General features: G+C 39.7%; 1 protein-coding gene across 4 annotated transcripts in view; it reads left to right on the forward strand.

Annotated features, from left to right (window-relative positions):
- Window positions 1–16,740, forward strand: part of LOC144013547 (uncharacterized) — a 219,659-nt gene that overhangs the window by 66,413 nt on the left and 136,506 nt on the right. For 2 of the 4 annotated variants that reach the window (XR_013282281.1, XR_013282283.1), the window contains exons 4-5: window positions 190–266; window positions 7,110–7,303. Coding sequence is in view for 1 of the 4 variants with exons in the window: in XM_077512563.1 (XP_077368689.1) it covers window positions 7,110–7,303 (194 nt within the window). In the remaining 3 variants the exon portion in view is untranslated. Of the gene's footprint in view, window positions 1–189; window positions 267–7,109; window positions 7,304–8,890; window positions 9,073–16,740 lie in introns of those variants that run through there. The other 2 variants (XR_013282282.1, XM_077512563.1) reach the window with 2 other exon arrangements.

The raw sequence follows: 16,740 nt of genomic DNA on the forward strand, positions 1-16,740 counted from the left end.
CATAGCTTGACACACTACATTTTAAGTAAAGTCGTTTATCACTTTATTATGCACAATACCGAATCGAGTGGGGTTATTTAAACGTCTGACATGTTACTTGGTGCGTTGGTAAACACAGTTTGCTGTTTCTAACTTTCTACTGATTTGTTTCCCTCCGGTCACATCTGGTAACCACACCGGAAATTACAGGAAATTATTTCCGTTTTTAATGGCGACGCATCCGGCGGCTTCAACAGTAGCGACAACGTTTGACAGATTAAATCCAGGTAAGCGAATCATTCTCTGTGTATGTGTGCGTGTTTTTATCCACCCACAGACGCATAGAAAAATAAATACAATATTGGACTCGAGAAACATGCTGTTCAGTGTGTTCACTTTAGTGATGGCAAAATGAAGCCCCGTAAAGCAATGAAGCCCTGCAGTGAAATGCGTCACATACACGTAGGGGCTTCAAGATGATTCATTTCCTCGACTACGCCATCATGTGGACAGAAAATGTATAACATGCTTGGTGCATGCAATAAAATGGTGGGGTGCAAATCATGCTCGAAATACAAAAGAATATATATTTGAAGAGTGTTTTAACATGAATTGTTCTGTGTTACTTTGTCTATGTTTGTGCTTATGCAACAAGTGAAAATGTGAAAAAATGAGGTAAAATAAAGTGCTTATTCATTTTTATTTAAAAACAATATTTTTTCCAAAGTTTTTGGACTCAGGCGGTTTCTTTTTGTGCATAGAATTTCACCTGCTTTTGAAAAAACTCTTTCACATGGTACTGATGAAGCAGGGGTGCATAGATATGAGACAGCAAGTTTATATAAACTTGGAAGCGCATATTTCTGTGATTCCCAGTACTGAAGGGGATTTTCAACTCTGGGGATATTTTCTTCTCTTTCTTGCTGGTTCCTTGAACTCCATCGCAAAAAAAGAAGCTCGTCGTCGTCGGTCAAATCGAATGCAAAATGCAAAGAAGTACCGCAGTAAGGGACCCGAAAACACAAAAAGTGAAGGGGAATCCATAGCTTTTCTTTGCCGCTTTTATTTCGAACTACACTCAAACCTAGCGAATCATTTCCTGAATCAGTCACGTGGTACACCCGCTTCGCGGGGCTTCAAACGTCATCACGTACGTCATCGACACACGCATTGAATCGCCGTTCATGAACCACTCATCTACATTACTCGGCACACGCTTCAGGGATTCGACCCGAGAAGCACATCACTAGTTCACTTACACGGCCCTTCTCAAACTTAAAAAAAAAAAAAAAAAAAAAGTACTGAGCGCTCCACTACCACTATCATGACAAACATTAAAATACAGTACAGTGACGTAGTCAGTCGACATGTTAACGAAAAGATTATTGTAACTCACTGTAACACTATGAACAGTTTATACATTAATACTGCACCTAAGCACATGAAATTGTACTATAAAAATACATTGAAATTGGCCAGCGATTTATTTGTTTATTTATTTGTTTATTTATCTATTTATTTATTTTAATTTTACTACTAGTAGATTTGAGGAAGGTGGGAAGTCGGACACATCCCACTCAGATTGTTCTGACTTCAAAGCTGTTCAATTGTAAACAACAAAGATGGCCGATTCTGCCATTTTTTTGTTGTTGTTCTGCTTCACGCAGTCAGTACAAATCATATTGCGTTACATATGAAGTTATTAATTTTAAAAAGACTAAATTAATATGAAGATACCTATGTTTTAATTCCTTGAATGCATAATTGTAGTACTACACTTTGAAATATGCATTAGACATTCAAGCACGACTAATATTTGTCACGCCGCCACCTGCGTGACAGGCCATGCTTTTATTTTCATAGTCATGTTTCCTGTTTTATTTTGAAGTTCTGATTCCCTTCTCACCCCAGGTCACTTGCCCTTCCTGCAGTTCACTAATTACCGGTCCCCGCCCATGATCATCTCCACCTGCCACCAATCAACCAAGACAATAAAAGCCACCTGCACTTTCCCCTCAGTGCCGAAGTGTCACCGTCAGTGCATGGAAGCGTCCCACAGTCCTTATGTCCTTGTTCATGTTGCCTAGCGTTTTTGCCTTGTTTTTGTGCCTTTTCCTCCCTTTTGGAGCGCCTTTAGTTACCCCTTTTGCCTTGTGCCCTTTTTCCTCCCTAGCGGAGCGCTTTTCGTTGTCCCCAGTACCCTTTGCCTGTTTTTTCCTCCCTAGTGGAGCGTTTTTTGTTCTCCACTTTTTTCCCTCCCTGTTCTCCTCTCAGTTTGAGAGGAGACCCCTGTTGGCCGGGAATAAACCTGCTGCCTGGGTGGCCTACCTTTATCCTGCGTCTGAGTCCTACCTCTCCACGTCGTGTCAGTACACTTCGGCCAGCATGGACCCAGCAGGAAAGGTCGAGGCTGCGCTGCAGAGCCTTGAGCTCCGGCTTGCCAACCAGGAAAAGGTTCAGCAAGCCGTGGTTTCGGAGCTGAAGGAGCTGTCGAGCCAGGTCCAAGGACTGGTGAGCCAATCGCGGCGTCGAGCTCCAGCCTCCACCGGACAGCTACCCCTCCCCGAACTCTCTGTCCCGACCACGTCATTCACCGGGGTAGGATTGAGACTGGCCTCCCCAGAACGATACTCCGGTGAACCTGGACAATGTCAGACCTTTCTCACGGAGTGTGACATCCATTTTGAACACTCACCACAGGCATTTTCCACAGCTCGGTCCCGGGTAGCCTTCATGGTGTCCCACCTGACTGGACGAGCCAAGACCTGGGCAACCGCGGAATGGGCCAGGGGCTCCCCGGTCTGCCAAAATGTACAGGATTTTCAAGCCGCCTTGCGCCAGGTCTTTGATCCCGACAACAATGACCGAGAGAAGGCACGAGCATTGAGCCGGCTCCAACAAGGCAAAGAACCCGTCAGCGATTACGCAATCCGCTTTCGCACCTTGGCCACAAACAGTGGCTGGAATTCCACAGCATTACAGGACCACTTTCTGAAAGGACTCTCACCCGCCATACAAGAACTCCTGATTCCCGTGGACCTTCCAACCAACTTGGATGCTCTGATCTCCCTAGCGATTCGTGCTGATCATCGCCGACGAGAGTTGACCAAGTCCAGCGGGCACCATAGAAGGGTGGAACCAACCCCCTTTTCACCACCAATGGAAACAGAAATGCCACAGCTCATCATGCCTCCCCGACCAGGGCCAAGGGAAGTGCCTAACGTCGAGGAGGAACCCATGCAGCTTGGTCGGGCCCAGTTAACCACCGAGGAGCGACAGCGTCGCCGCCAAGAAGGCCGCTGCTTCTACTGTGGTGAACTTGGTCATCTGGTAGGAACTTGCACCGTGAAAAGAGGTTCACCGGTGAGTTTCTCGTCACCCCGACCTGCTAAGACACAAAGAATCACGCAAGCCCAGATACGCCACCATGCTATGACCATTGACATGCCAGCACTCATCGACTCCGGTTCCGACGAGAGCCTCATGGACTGGGGCCTCGTTAAGCAAGTACGAGCCACCACCGAACCCCTTCCCCGGACCATCCAGGCCAGAGCCCTGAATAGCAAGGAACTCTTCAGCATCACCCACATCACAGAACCCCTGGAAGTACGAATTGGACAACACATCGAAAGTCTCCGTTTCCATGTAATCCAAGCTTCGTCACCCACTTTGGTTCTGGGACACCCTTGGCTACGTCAACACAACCCCCGAATTGACTGGAACTCCGGGAATATACTGGATTGGGGAAAAGATTGTAGGGATCACGTTTTGGACCAATCAGCGACCAGTGCATCCTCAGCCGCAGTCAACCTGGTCACCTTTGAGTCTCTCGCTCCTGAACCTCGCCAGTCACCGCCTCAAGCCCCCGAGTCTCGCCGGGCGCATCTCCAAGACCCTGAGCCACACCAAGTCTCTGCATCATGTCACGCCAAGTCTCTGCATCAGGTCACGCCAAGTCTCTGCATCACGCCGACCAAGCCAAAGCCGTCCACGCCGAAGCCGTCCACGCCGAAGCCGTCCACGCCAAAGCCGTCCACGCCAAAGCCGTCCACGCCAAAGCCGTCCACGCCAAAGCCGTCCACGCCAAAGCCGCCACGTTTCGCCAAGTCTGCCAAGCCTGTCACGCCAATTCTGCCACGTTTCGCCAAGTCTGCCAAGCCTGTCACGCCAATTCTGCCACGTTTCTCCAAGTCTGCCAAGCCTGTCACGCCAATTCTGCCACGTTTCGCCAAGTCTGCCAAGCCTGTCACGCCAATTCTGCCACGTTTCGCCAAGTCTGCCAAGCCTGTCACGCCAATTCTGCCACGTTTCGCCAAGTCTGCCAAGCCTGTCACGCCAATTCTGCCACGTTTGCCAAGCCTGCCACGCCTCGTCAAGTCTGCCAAGCTTGCCACGCCACGTCTGCTACGCCTCGCCAAGTCACGTCAAGTCCGCCCGCGGACTCTTCTATCGGGAACATCCTGAACGGCCCCTTGTCTGGCTTCATGGTCGCCCTCCTGGACTGCCCTTTTGTCTGGGACGGAGGGGTGGGCCGTGTTCCCACCTCCGTGCCCCCTTCCGCCCGCCCTTGTTTTTGGACTCTTTGGGTCGGATGGCCGTCAGGAGCCGGCCATTGAGGGGGGGGTACTGTCACGCCGCCACCTGCGTGACAGGCCATGCTTTTATTTTCATAGTCATGTTTCCTGTTTTATTTTGAAGTTCTGATTCCCTTCTCACCCCAGGTCACTTGCCCTTCCTGCAGTTCACTAATTACCGGTCCCCGCCCATGATCATCTCCACCTGCCACCAATCAACCAAGACAATAAAAGCCACCTGCACTTTCCCCTCAGTGCCGAAGTGTCACCGTCAGTGCATGGAAGCGTCCCACAGTCCTTATGTCCTTGTTCATGTTGCCTAGCGTTTTTGCCTTGTTTTTGTGCCTTTTCCTCCCTTTTGGAGCGCCTTTAGTTACCCCTTTTGCCTTGTGCCCTTTTTCCTCCCTAGCGGAGCGCTTTTCGTTGTCCCCAGTACCCTTTGCCTGTTTTTTCCTCCCTAGTGGAGCGTTTTTTGTTCTCCACTTTTTTCCCTCCCTGTTCTCCTCTCAGTTTGAGAGGAGACCCCTGTTGGCCGGGAATAAACCTGCTGCCTGGGTGGCCTACCTTTATCCTGCGTCTGAGTCCTACCTCTCCACGTCGTGTCAATATTCTTTTTTTTTTTTTTGGTTTTGTTTCATCTCACCAATGCATTTACTTTTTGGCAGCACGAATGGTTCAAGCATCTGCCTCACAGTTCTGAGGTTTGTTTTTCTAGTATCGGCTCGCGTCTCCCTGCATGATCTCCAGGTTTTTTTTTTTTTTTTTTTTTTTTTTTTTTTTTTTGTAGGTACTCTTAACTTCCTCCATTTGAAATTGTCCATAGTTGTTTTGTCTGTTTGTGCTTTGAAATTGGCTGGTGACCAGTTCAAGGCCGCGTACACCACTTCTCGCCCCAAAAAAAAAAAAAAAAAAAAATGGATGACTGGTTCATCATTTTTAAAACGTGTTCTTTTTTTTTTTTTTTTCCTGGTCAACCATATTTCATCTGCCCATGATGCCGTTTGGTTTCCCCCCCACAAAAATGACACAATAATTACACGGTGTAAATAAATACTCGTCCTTTGAAAGAGATTTACTGCACCGTGTCGGCAAATCCCCGTTGACGGACAGACCAGTCCGCTTTAATTGCAGGCTGAAGGGAGCACAACATGCTGACAAAGTGCTCAAAAAGGGGATCATGGTTGATTTGGGAACATTCACAACAATTCACCTGCTGTCACCTGAGCAGGAGCTGCCATGATGCTGGGACAGGTGTAGTTTTAATCCCTGCACCTGTTGCCCACACTTTTTTTTTTTTTTTAATTTTTTTTTTATTTTTTTTATTTTTTATTTTTTTTTTTTTATTATTTTTTTTAGCCAAGGATTGCACAATTTGTTCCTTGGTCAAACAATTGTGTTTGCTTGCTTTGTGGTGACGTTTTCGTCTTATGTATTATACTGCCCCCAGGTGGCCAAGTCACACCACAAGGAGCAACATAGGACCATTGAAGCAAAAAAAAAGAAAAAAAAAAAAAAGTGTGGTAGAATTAGTTTAATTAATTTGTTTAATTTTGAATTCTATTTGATTTTGTCATTACTGTATAAATGCAACACTGTAGAGTGCAGTTTTTCCTCATTGAAATACACATAGTATTTTATTTAATGTTTAACTTAATTTAACTTAGTCTGAAATGGCAAATCCACAGAAACACGCAACACATTTGTTCACATTTCGAAATGATAACATTCTATGTGTTGTTGGATACGTGTGTGAATGTATGCCATAGGACAACAATTTACATTCTGTGTTCCAAGTTAATTAAATTTTAAAGGCTTGATTTTAGCTACAGTGTATGAGTGTGTCTAATTAAAGAAGACCTTATTGTGGTTACTAGTAAAAGAAAAGTTTTTTTTTTCTTCAAGAGAGAGCTCAGAATTGTTTATCCGGCAGTCTTACCGATTCAACATCTTATCATCATTGCTCTCTCTTTTTTTTTTTTTTTTTGTAAATTTTTTAATATATTTTGTGCGTGCGCGCATGGGTGTAAATATGTGTAAATTTATACTCAGGAATTCACCTAAAACCTAATAAAAATCCCATTACCCTTCACCTTTACCGGATACTTCAGAGTCTCGCCAGAGTCATGTAGTTCAGAAGGTCGGGTGACCAGAGGAAAGGTCAAAGAAAAGAAAGATAAATCAAAATGAAATCCAGCACCGACTAAACACTTCCTGCCATCCACATGGTTACAAAATCAGTCTTATGCCAACCCAACCTCTGAATACCAACAAATTAAGGAGATCTCAAGAGACCAGAGGTAAAACTAAAGAGAGGAAAGAGGGAAGGATAGATGAAGCAGAGTGAGATCCAGACACTAGCACATCAGTAAAAGAAAAGTTATGGATCAAATTGATGGGAAAAAAACAGGGTTGAACCACCTCAAAGTTTAGCCCTCATGTGCTGTCTCAATAAGTACAGCAAACTTTCAAACACGTTCTTTTTTTGTTTTTTTTTTTGTTTCTAAATTCTCAAGTGACCACACGTGTGCCTTTTGTTGTTTTTCTGCATTCCTTTAGGGCTGGACTGCATCCACTCCTTGTGAAGCCTCATTGAATGAAAAAGATTCCACTTTCACTGCGTTTGGCTGGCCACCATTTCAGGGTGTACCGGAGCCAGCTGAGATAGGCTCCAGCACCCCCGCGACCCTTGTGAGGAGTAACCAGTCTGGAAGATGGATGGATGGATGGATTGATGGATTCCACTTTCATAGGTAGGACCACAACAAAAAATGCGTGTCTTCTGTCCGTCCTTGTTTTATGGGCATGTAGCGCCCTCTAGGGGATATATGGGAAATACTTTTTTTTTCCATTTTCTACATACTCCATGTTTGTTGCTTATTTGCAGCTCAGTCTTCTCATTTTTTTTTTTTTTTTTTTTTTAATGACAGGCACCTCCCTCTCCTCCACATACACACCTGAACAAAATCTTTATATTGTCTTTGAGTTCATAATTCAACTTTATAGAGAAAATGCACATTGATTTGATTGATTGATTGATTTATTTGTTCATTTTTCCTTTCGGACAGCATTGTGACAATCAGACATTTCCTCATACAATTATAACATATAATAACCGAAAAGAAAAAGGGCAGGCAGGAAGAAGCATAAAATAAAAGCATACATTAAAGGGACACTTGACTCATTGAGCCGTTTTCAGCATTAAAAAGTTTATATTTTGTCTCTAATTAATGAGGTAACTTCATTATTTTTCATGTACAAGTAATACCTTTAAAACAGGGGTGTCCAAACTACGGCCTGGGGGCCATTTGCGGCCCGACGTCCATTTTTTTTAGTGGCCCGCGACATATGCTAAAAATGGCATTTGACTCAGTTCAAATCAAATAAAAACAAAAATGTTTGGAGATGGTAAAACAACTTTCTTTTGAAAGAATATTGACGTCACTTTTTTTTTTGTTTTATTATTTAATAAAAACATTTTTTCCTCAAAAACAATCTTTAAAAATGAAACAATTTCATAACATTTGCCATGAGCTCAAATGATTTTTTTGGTTGGAAAAAAAAAAGGACTTTACTCATAATATTGCCTTTTTTGATTCAATAAAAATATGACTTCTGTTCAAATAATTCCATTAACAAAAATTAAACCTTGGTTGTAAACGTGCTTTAAAATTATACAAATTTACAAAAAAAAAAAAAAAAAAGCTTATTTCTTGGAATAAAATCAATTTCTTAGATTCAATAGTATATTTTATTTATGAAAATTCCTTGAAAAAAAAGTATTCAACCATCAAGGATATTGTTATTCAAAATTATGCAATTAAAAAAAAAATTCTTGGAAGAAAATCAACTTTGCTGAAATGATTGACTTTTTCATTAGTCAAATATATATTTTTTTAAAAAGTTCAACAAAAATCAACTCAATTATTAGGCACTGTTTTTCTTGAACGTGTTTTGACTTTATTATTCCCATGAGATTTTATATTTTTGACTTCATAAAACAGGTAAATTCTTTAACATTCTCCATGTTTTAATATAGTACAGTGCTGGTTTTCTTTCTTACAAATGTTAAAAAAAAAAACACACTGTTGTGTTTTGGGGTCTGCCATTGATTTCAACTTATTTCAATTTTGTTAATGGCGCGTGTTTGTGCTTCCCGCTATAAACAAATGGAGTCGTCGTCCTTCTGGCTGGCGGCCGCTGTCCTCGCCAGACGTAAACAAAGTGCTGTCGGGATCCATTTCGGGCCAGAACGAGAAAAAAACAAAACGAGTCTTTAATAACACGACGGCGAGGGCCACGCGTTCTAATTTCAAGCCTTCAAATCTTCCCTCCTCCAGTCGCCGCCCACAACGCCGACCGCATGAAGTGGCCGACATTGGAAAGGCGCTTGTTTGCCAGCCACGCTTGGCCGAGTCAACAACACAGCCGAGTGGAACAGGATGTGCCCGGCAGGGAAAAAAAAAAAAAATACCACCTTCACTGACGTCTGGCACAAGATGGAAGCCGGCAGACAATTAGAGGTCTTGACGGTGAACCCAATTTGTTTAGTTTTTTTTAGTAGTTGGAGGAGCCTGGCTTTCATTTTGGGGGCGTTTCTGAAGGCACGTCACAATAATCCGTCTGCTTTTGACATTAGTATTCAAATGATTATGCTCAGTGAAACTTTTTTTTTTTTTTTTTTTCTTCCTTGCTCTTATTCATTCCAAAATCAACAGACATCCAAAACAAACTGAGCACACAGAACCGTGCTGTCGAACCAGACAATCACACACACACAAAAAAAAAATAAAAAAATAAAAAATAAACTAGAGCTGCGAGCAGCTATAAAGGGCCCTCGCAGCCCGGGCCACGTTGGGGTCCTTGCACGTTGGGGTACTTGCACGTTGGGGTACTGGCATATTGGAAGCAAAATTTCTTTGAAAATGGCATAATAAACGTTTACATGTAGAATATTTTTTTTGCCAGTGTCTGTCAAGCTCAACGGATTTTGGTGATTGTTAAGACCTGCAAAAATCAGCGTCCTTATTTATTTTTAGGCAATGAGTTGCCCTGATTGGTATTTTTTTGTAAAAGTGTATATACACATCATCGCTCGTTGTACTCATTGCACAATGTTTACTTTTATTGTCCAAAGGGGCAATCAAAAATGAATAAAACAAAATGGAAACGTACATACGTTTGGATCGGTGTGAAGCCAGTGAACAATTTGAGTGGTGGAAACTAAAAGAATATTCATAAATGACTTAGTTATCACACTTAGAATGAGTGTACATTTTTTGGACAAAATACCGTATGTGGGGTATTTATTTTATTTTTTTTATATAAGCCTCAAGGGCTAGGTGGCGCTGTATTTATAACTGAATGTTGTCATAGAGATACCTTCAGGCCTTGATTATAAGCATACATGTCAAGTGTGGGATTTTTTTTGGAGCATGTACCGTGGAGTTATTAAGCATATCCTTCATCCACGATATTGCTTTTAATGTCCATAGAGGCTATCAAAAATAAATAAAAATATATATATATGTTTGGATAAGTCTGATGCCAGTGAACATTTTGAGTGGTGGAAACTAAAAGAATATTCATAAATGACTTCGTTATCACACTTAGAATGAGTTTACATTTTTTGTACAAAATACCGTATGTGGGGTATTTTTTTTTCATGCCTCAAGGGCTAGGTGGCGCTGCATATATAACTGAATGTTGTCATAGAGATAACTTCAGGCCTTGACGATAAACATACATGTCAAGTTTGGGATTTTTTGGAGCATGTACCGGGGAGTTATCAAGCATATCCTTTTTCATTGCGAAACACAAATTTTGATGCCCCGCCCTCATCATATAGTATTTCGAAAAGTCAAAATTTTTCCCCCTGTCGTTGGCTCAGGTCTTGACATGGTCCAGGCCAAGTCTTAACTCAGTCGCATGAAACGTGTAGGAGAGGTGGGCAAAAGTCTGCCCCCTGTGAACGTGCAAAAATCGTCAAAAATGGGACATTCAAAAATTCGTAGCTCACTTCCTGTTCATTTTAGCATATGGGTACAAGAGACTTTTTTGTAGGTCGTCGGCTCCCTCATACACCTAAAAATATTCGTCGTTCTTGCTTAAACGTACAACCGGGGCTGCTTCGTTAAAAATTTCGAGGGGGCGCTATTGAGTCATTTTTGTAAAAATAGCACAATCAACAATAAAATATTGCTCATTTTACCAGGCCAGATGTGTGTGCGAAGTTTCAGGAGTTTCTGTGCATGTTTAGACCCTCAAAACTGCCGTTGTTTTCTTGGCGAACAGCGCTTAGCCACGCCCACAGCAAGTCGCGAAAACTCACAAACTTCGTGTTGTGACATCATGAAGGCCGAAACCCTCATCTGAGCAAATCTGAGGTAGGTCCAGTTAACGTGTTTGGACAAAAACGTAGAAGAAAATTCGTAAGGAAAAAAAAATGCCACTAGGTGGCGCTATCAGTAAGATGAAATATAAGTTCGTAGATGTCTTTAGGGCTGGACTCTCATCAAATGTGTGAAATTTTGAGAAGATAGGATCATCTCGTTCAAGTTAATGCAGCTTTTATTGTCACGAAAAATCTTCAGACTTTGCGTCACCGTAGCGGCCACGCCCTTTGGCGAAAAGTTACAATATTCGGTGTGGGGCATCATCAACATCTTAAGGCTTTTCTGACCAACTTTCAACTGGATCCCTTCAACGAGCTCAGCGCAGTAGATAAAAACGTAAAGTATGACATTTATTGTCACCACTAGGTGGCGCTAAATGTATAACTGAATTTTATCATATAGATGTTTTCAGTCCGTGACTATTACGTTGCCTGAGAAGTTTGAGATTTTTTGGAGCTTGAACATGGGAGTTATTAAGCATTTGCTCTTTCTGGACAAATGAAATTTTAAAGACAATATTTGATGCCCCGCCCCCATCATATAGTATTTCGAAAAGGCAAGACTTTTTGCCCAGTTGTTCTCTCAGGTCTTGAGATGATAAATGCCAAGTTTGATGTGAATTGGATGAAAAATGTTTGCAGAGGGGGGAAAAAGCATGACCACAGTGAATGTGCCAAAATAGGCCAAAATTGGACATAAAAAAATTCATAGCTCATTTCCTGTACATTTTAGCTACATGGTCCCAAAAGACTTTTTTGTGCGTCTCGGGGTGCTACACGTGCCTGCCAATTTTCGTTGCTCTAGCTCAAACGTGCCGGGCTTGGTTTTTATTTTTCTACGCTAGGGGGCGCTATAGAGTCGCGTTGTTATGACGACTTCATAATATAAAATTTTTCGCCGGGCCTGAGGAGTGTGCAAAGTTTGGTGAGTTTTCGTGAATGTTTAGGTACTCAAAAATGCGATCGTTTACGGAGAAGAAGAAGAATAATAATAATAATAATAATAATAATAATAATAATAATAATAATTCGAACGAAAAACAATAGGGACCTCGCAGCGGTCGCTGCTCGGGCCCTAATTACAAAAGGTATGGTCATAAGGACCGCAGCATTGCGACACCTACAGGAAGTCAAATTGTGACGCAACTACTGGGACACGAAGCAACAAGTGAAAAGTTGTGGAAATTGGACAAAAGTATCGGGACACCTACGGGAAGTAACAAGCGGAGGAAAATGTGCTCAAAAGTACCGCAAGACCAACAGGAAGTTCAAACGATTAGCTAAGACAAAAGTATTGGGACGACAACATTAATGAAAAGTGAAAATCTTGCGCAATTTGGACAAAAGTACTGGGACACGTACAGGAAAAGAAAATGGCAAGTTTAGACACTTAACACAGTGAAAAATTGAATTTCTTCTTCTACTACTTTTTCTTCTTCCTTTTTTTCTTCTTCTTCTTCTACTACTACTACTACTACTACTACTTTTTTCTTCTCTTCTTCTCTTTTCTTCTTCTCCTACTACTTTTTTCTTCTTCTCTTCTTTTCTTTCTTCTTCTTTTCTTCTTCTTCTTTTTATACGTTTATTTATCTTCCTCTTCCCTTCTTTCCTTCTTCTTTTCCTTTTCTTCTTCTTTCCTTCTTCTTTTCTTCTTTTCTTCTCCTCTTCTTTTCTTCTTTTCCTTTTCTTCTCCTTCTTCTTCTTCTTCTTCTTCTTTTCTTTTCCTCTTCTTTTCTTCCTCTTTTCCCTTCTTCTTCTTCTTCTTCTTCTTCTTCTTCTTCTTCTTTTCCTCTTCTTTTCCTTTTCTTCTTCTTCTTCTTTTCTTTTCCTCTTCTTTTCCTTTTCTTCTTCTTCTTCTTTTCTTTTCCTCTTCTTTTCATTTTCTTCTTCTTCTTCTTTTCTTTTCCTCTTCTTTTCCTTTTCTTCTTCTTCTTTTTTCTTTTCCTCTTCTTTTCCTTTTCTTCTTCTTCTTCTTTTCTTTTCCTCTTCTTTTTATTCTTCTTCTTCTTTTCTTCTTCTTCTTCTTTTCTTTTCCTCTTCTTCTTCTTCGTCTTCTTCTTTTCTTTTCCTCTTCTTTTCATTTTCTTCTTCTTCTTCTTCTTCTTCTTTTCTTTTCCTCTTCTTCTTCTTCGTCTTCTTCTTTTCTTTTCCTCTTCTTTTCATTTTCTTCTTCTTCTTCTTCACACTTTCAAATAGAAAACAATGAATACAAAGCTCAACAAAATAAAAACAACATACTTTTGGACACCAACAGGAAGTAGCACGTTTTTTTTTTCTTCCCTTTATTAATTCCAAAGTTAACATCCAATTCAAACTGAGCACACAAAACAGAACCGTGCTGTTGAACAAGACAAAATTAAAAAGAAAAAAAAAAAAAGTCTAATCAGTCAGTAATTACGTTTTTAAATACAAACAAGGCTTGCTTTGGCTTAACCCTTATCAAAGGAAGTAACAAGTCAAGGAAAATGTGGAATTTATACAAAGTATCAGGACACATAAAATAAATCAAAAGTAATTTAAAAAAAATGTGGATCAAAGTGCTGGGACATTCATGGGATGTGGAAATGGGTGGTTTGGACAAATGTTTTTTGGACACCTGAAAGGCGTGGAAAAAAAAATGTGCCGACCAACAGGAAGTAAAAAGATGGATTTAGACAAAAGAATTGAGAAACCAACTTTATTGAAAAGTGAATAAATTGCTAGAATTTGGACCAAAGTTTGGAGGCACCTACAGGAAGTGACAAGTGCATAAAATGTGGACAAAAGTATTGGGACATCTACAGGAAGTAAGTGAAGAAAATTGGGAATTTATGAAAAGTATCAGGACACCTAAAGGAAGTAAAAATGTGTACATAAGCACCTACAGGAAGCGAAAATGTGCAGTTTGTAAAAAAAAAAAAAAAAAAATGTATTGAGACTCCTAGAAGGAAGTACAAATGGAAGAAAATGTGGGAAAAGTATGGACGCACGGACGGAACTTTGGTCAAGCAGCAGGGGGCGCCACAAGATAACTCAACAACTCTTCCTTTGAGGTCAATGAGTGCGAGTCTCCAAATGTACTTTCAAGCTAAACATTGCAGCCATCAAACAAGGATTTGACACAAAATAACAAAAATAGTGGCTTGCTCCCTCCCGCGTCCATTCTCTGCTCTTTCATTTCATTCAATTGTAGATATTTATTCTGTTAGCAATACTTATATTATGGTGCAAATGTTTCTTGGTTATGTATTGGTACACTGATTACTTATTCATTGCAGCAAATATTATATCATGTAATATTAATATCAGTTTTGTTGTTGGTACCAGAAGCAGGAACTGGAACAGTTTAGCTAATGTAAATGAATATAGTCAAGAGACTCAAATCTATTCAATTAAATTTACAGTAAATGTATTTATTTAATATGAAAAAAAAGTGTATGCGAAAAAAATGTAGCAATTTAGTGAGAATTAAGTTTATGTTTTTAGATAATAATATTTTGTAAATATATTGTTTTAGAATTCCAGCTTTTCTTTAAAAAAAAAACAACAACATGTTTTCCTTAAAATGAAATAACTTTTCCGCTTGATCATATTTTGTTATGTTTTTGGGATGGAAACTTTTTCTATATATATATATATATATATATATATATATATATATATATATATATATATATATATATATAGTCATTTTATCTTAAAAAGAAATAACTGTCTGTTCCCCAATATCGTGAAATTTTTGATTAAAAAAAGTGAGATTATAAACATTTTTAACCCTGAAAAATAAAACTATTATTCTTGTGATATTAGTTTCTGCCTTCTTCCTTGTAAAAAAAATAATTTAAAACACATCAAATAAATAAATAAATAAAAATGTGTTTTTAATTAATCAAAAAAAATTAAGATTGTGACTAATTTGTTAATAAAATATGACTTTCTTTTCACAAGATTTTCCTTCAGCATGAAAATCATTCACAATGCAATTTTATTCTTCTAAGATTGGGATTTTTCAGAAGATTTTTTTTTTTGTGCGACTTAAGTTCTCTCTCTCTCTCTCTCTCTCTCTCTATATATTTCTCTCTTTCTTTCCAATGACTTGTTTCGTTTGAGGTGATGGCGGCGTGACAAAAGTGCCCGTGCCAACACTGGCAGCTTTATTGAACTTTATTTAAAGCTGAGGGTTGGTAGGGAAGGAAACAAAAAAAAAAAAAGGAGGAGGAGAAGGAGGAACACAGCTGGTGGTTCCCGTAATGAAGCATCGCCATCGCTTCCTCCCGCTCCAATATAATTTTATTAGCCATTGTGGTAATTGAGGCGGTCTGTTAGGTGTTACGTGTTAATGTGTCTCAATTACAGACTTGACTCTCGGGGTCTCCTCGGTACAGTAAAGTACGGGAAGAGGAAGAGGAGGAGGCGGCGGCGGACGCACGCGTGACGGGAAAACAGTCAGGAATTTATTCCGCTAATTAAAGCAGATGAGATGATACTTTTCATACTTTGGACACGTATGTGCAGACGATTGGATACATAGCAGGCTGATTAAAATCTTTATTTCAATCTAGAGATGTTTTTTTTTTTTTTTTTAATCTGACGTGGAGTATTATGGCCACATTGAAAAATTAATGTATATAAAGGCAATAAAGTTGCAGTGTAATGAGAAAAATGTTATTAGAAGTTGTCTTTGTAGACTGTTTTTTTTTTTTTTTTAAATACAGTAGCATCATTTTGGATCCGGTAATATTGCCACATTATTTTTGTTTTATTTTATTTTTGTTTGTATGGCTTAATATTCCAAGAGTTCAAAGTCTTTTTTATTTTTTATTTTATTTTTTTTTAAGTAAGTAAAGTAGTGTGTTGCGATTGGCTGCCAGCTGAGATAGGCTCCAGCACCCCACGTTGTGAAGAATAAGCGGTCGATGGATGGATGGATTGATGGATAAAGTAGTATGGGTTTAAAAAAAATCGAATAATCGAAAAAGAATCGATTTGCCTTTTTGAGCCTGATATCGATTCATAAAACCAAGAATCAATTATTTTAATACGTCCTTTTCCCATAAATTCATAAGAAAGTAGAATTTTAAGGCCAAATTTTAGTTGTATTTTACCGTTTTCCTAAAATTTACCGCTCACATGAATTTAAAAGTATTTTTTTTAACATTTATGAAAGATCTGACTTATTGCACTTTTAAGACAATTCAGAATCGTTTTCATTTATATTTACAATTATTGAATTCAAACGATGAAAATATTTCCATCTCATCCTTGCTGATGTCAATGTTTGTGTAACACTTAATAGATAAACACATTAATAAAGTAAATCCAAGCAATTACTGCCTCCGCAAAATGTTAAGTTGGAATTTAATGTTTGTGGAGTTTTTAATCATGTCGTTGATATTTAAGAAGAATTGATGTTCCATAATTAATCAATTTCGGATTGAATACAAGTTAGTCGAATCGAATCGAACTGAACTCTTGTGAATCAAAATTGAATCAATTGAGACAATTTTAATTGATACCCTAGTATGTACAGTCCCCTCAAAAGAATTGGAAGGGCAAGTTCAATTGTCGTATTTTTCGTTTGAAACGTTTTGCCACGCCTTTATTGCCTCGATCGATTCTTGTTTGTTTCTGTGGGTTTCTTCCGTCTGGAGATAAAATGCATGATCTGTTGGGTTCAAAAGTCCGGTGAATGACTCAGGCAATCGATGACCTTCGAAGAAGTTGTTGTGTTGGCAGCGTGTTAGCTTCTTCCCCTGACTAGTCTGTATGCATTTTTTTCTGTAAAATGACAGACAAATTGGTTTTGTAGACTTGCAA

This window comes from Festucalex cinctus, chromosome 1 (genome assembly GCF_051991245.1).
Source record: "Festucalex cinctus isolate MCC-2025b chromosome 1, RoL_Fcin_1.0, whole genome shotgun sequence".
In the NCBI taxonomy this organism is placed as follows: Eukaryota; Metazoa; Chordata; class Actinopteri; order Syngnathiformes; family Syngnathidae; genus Festucalex; species Festucalex cinctus.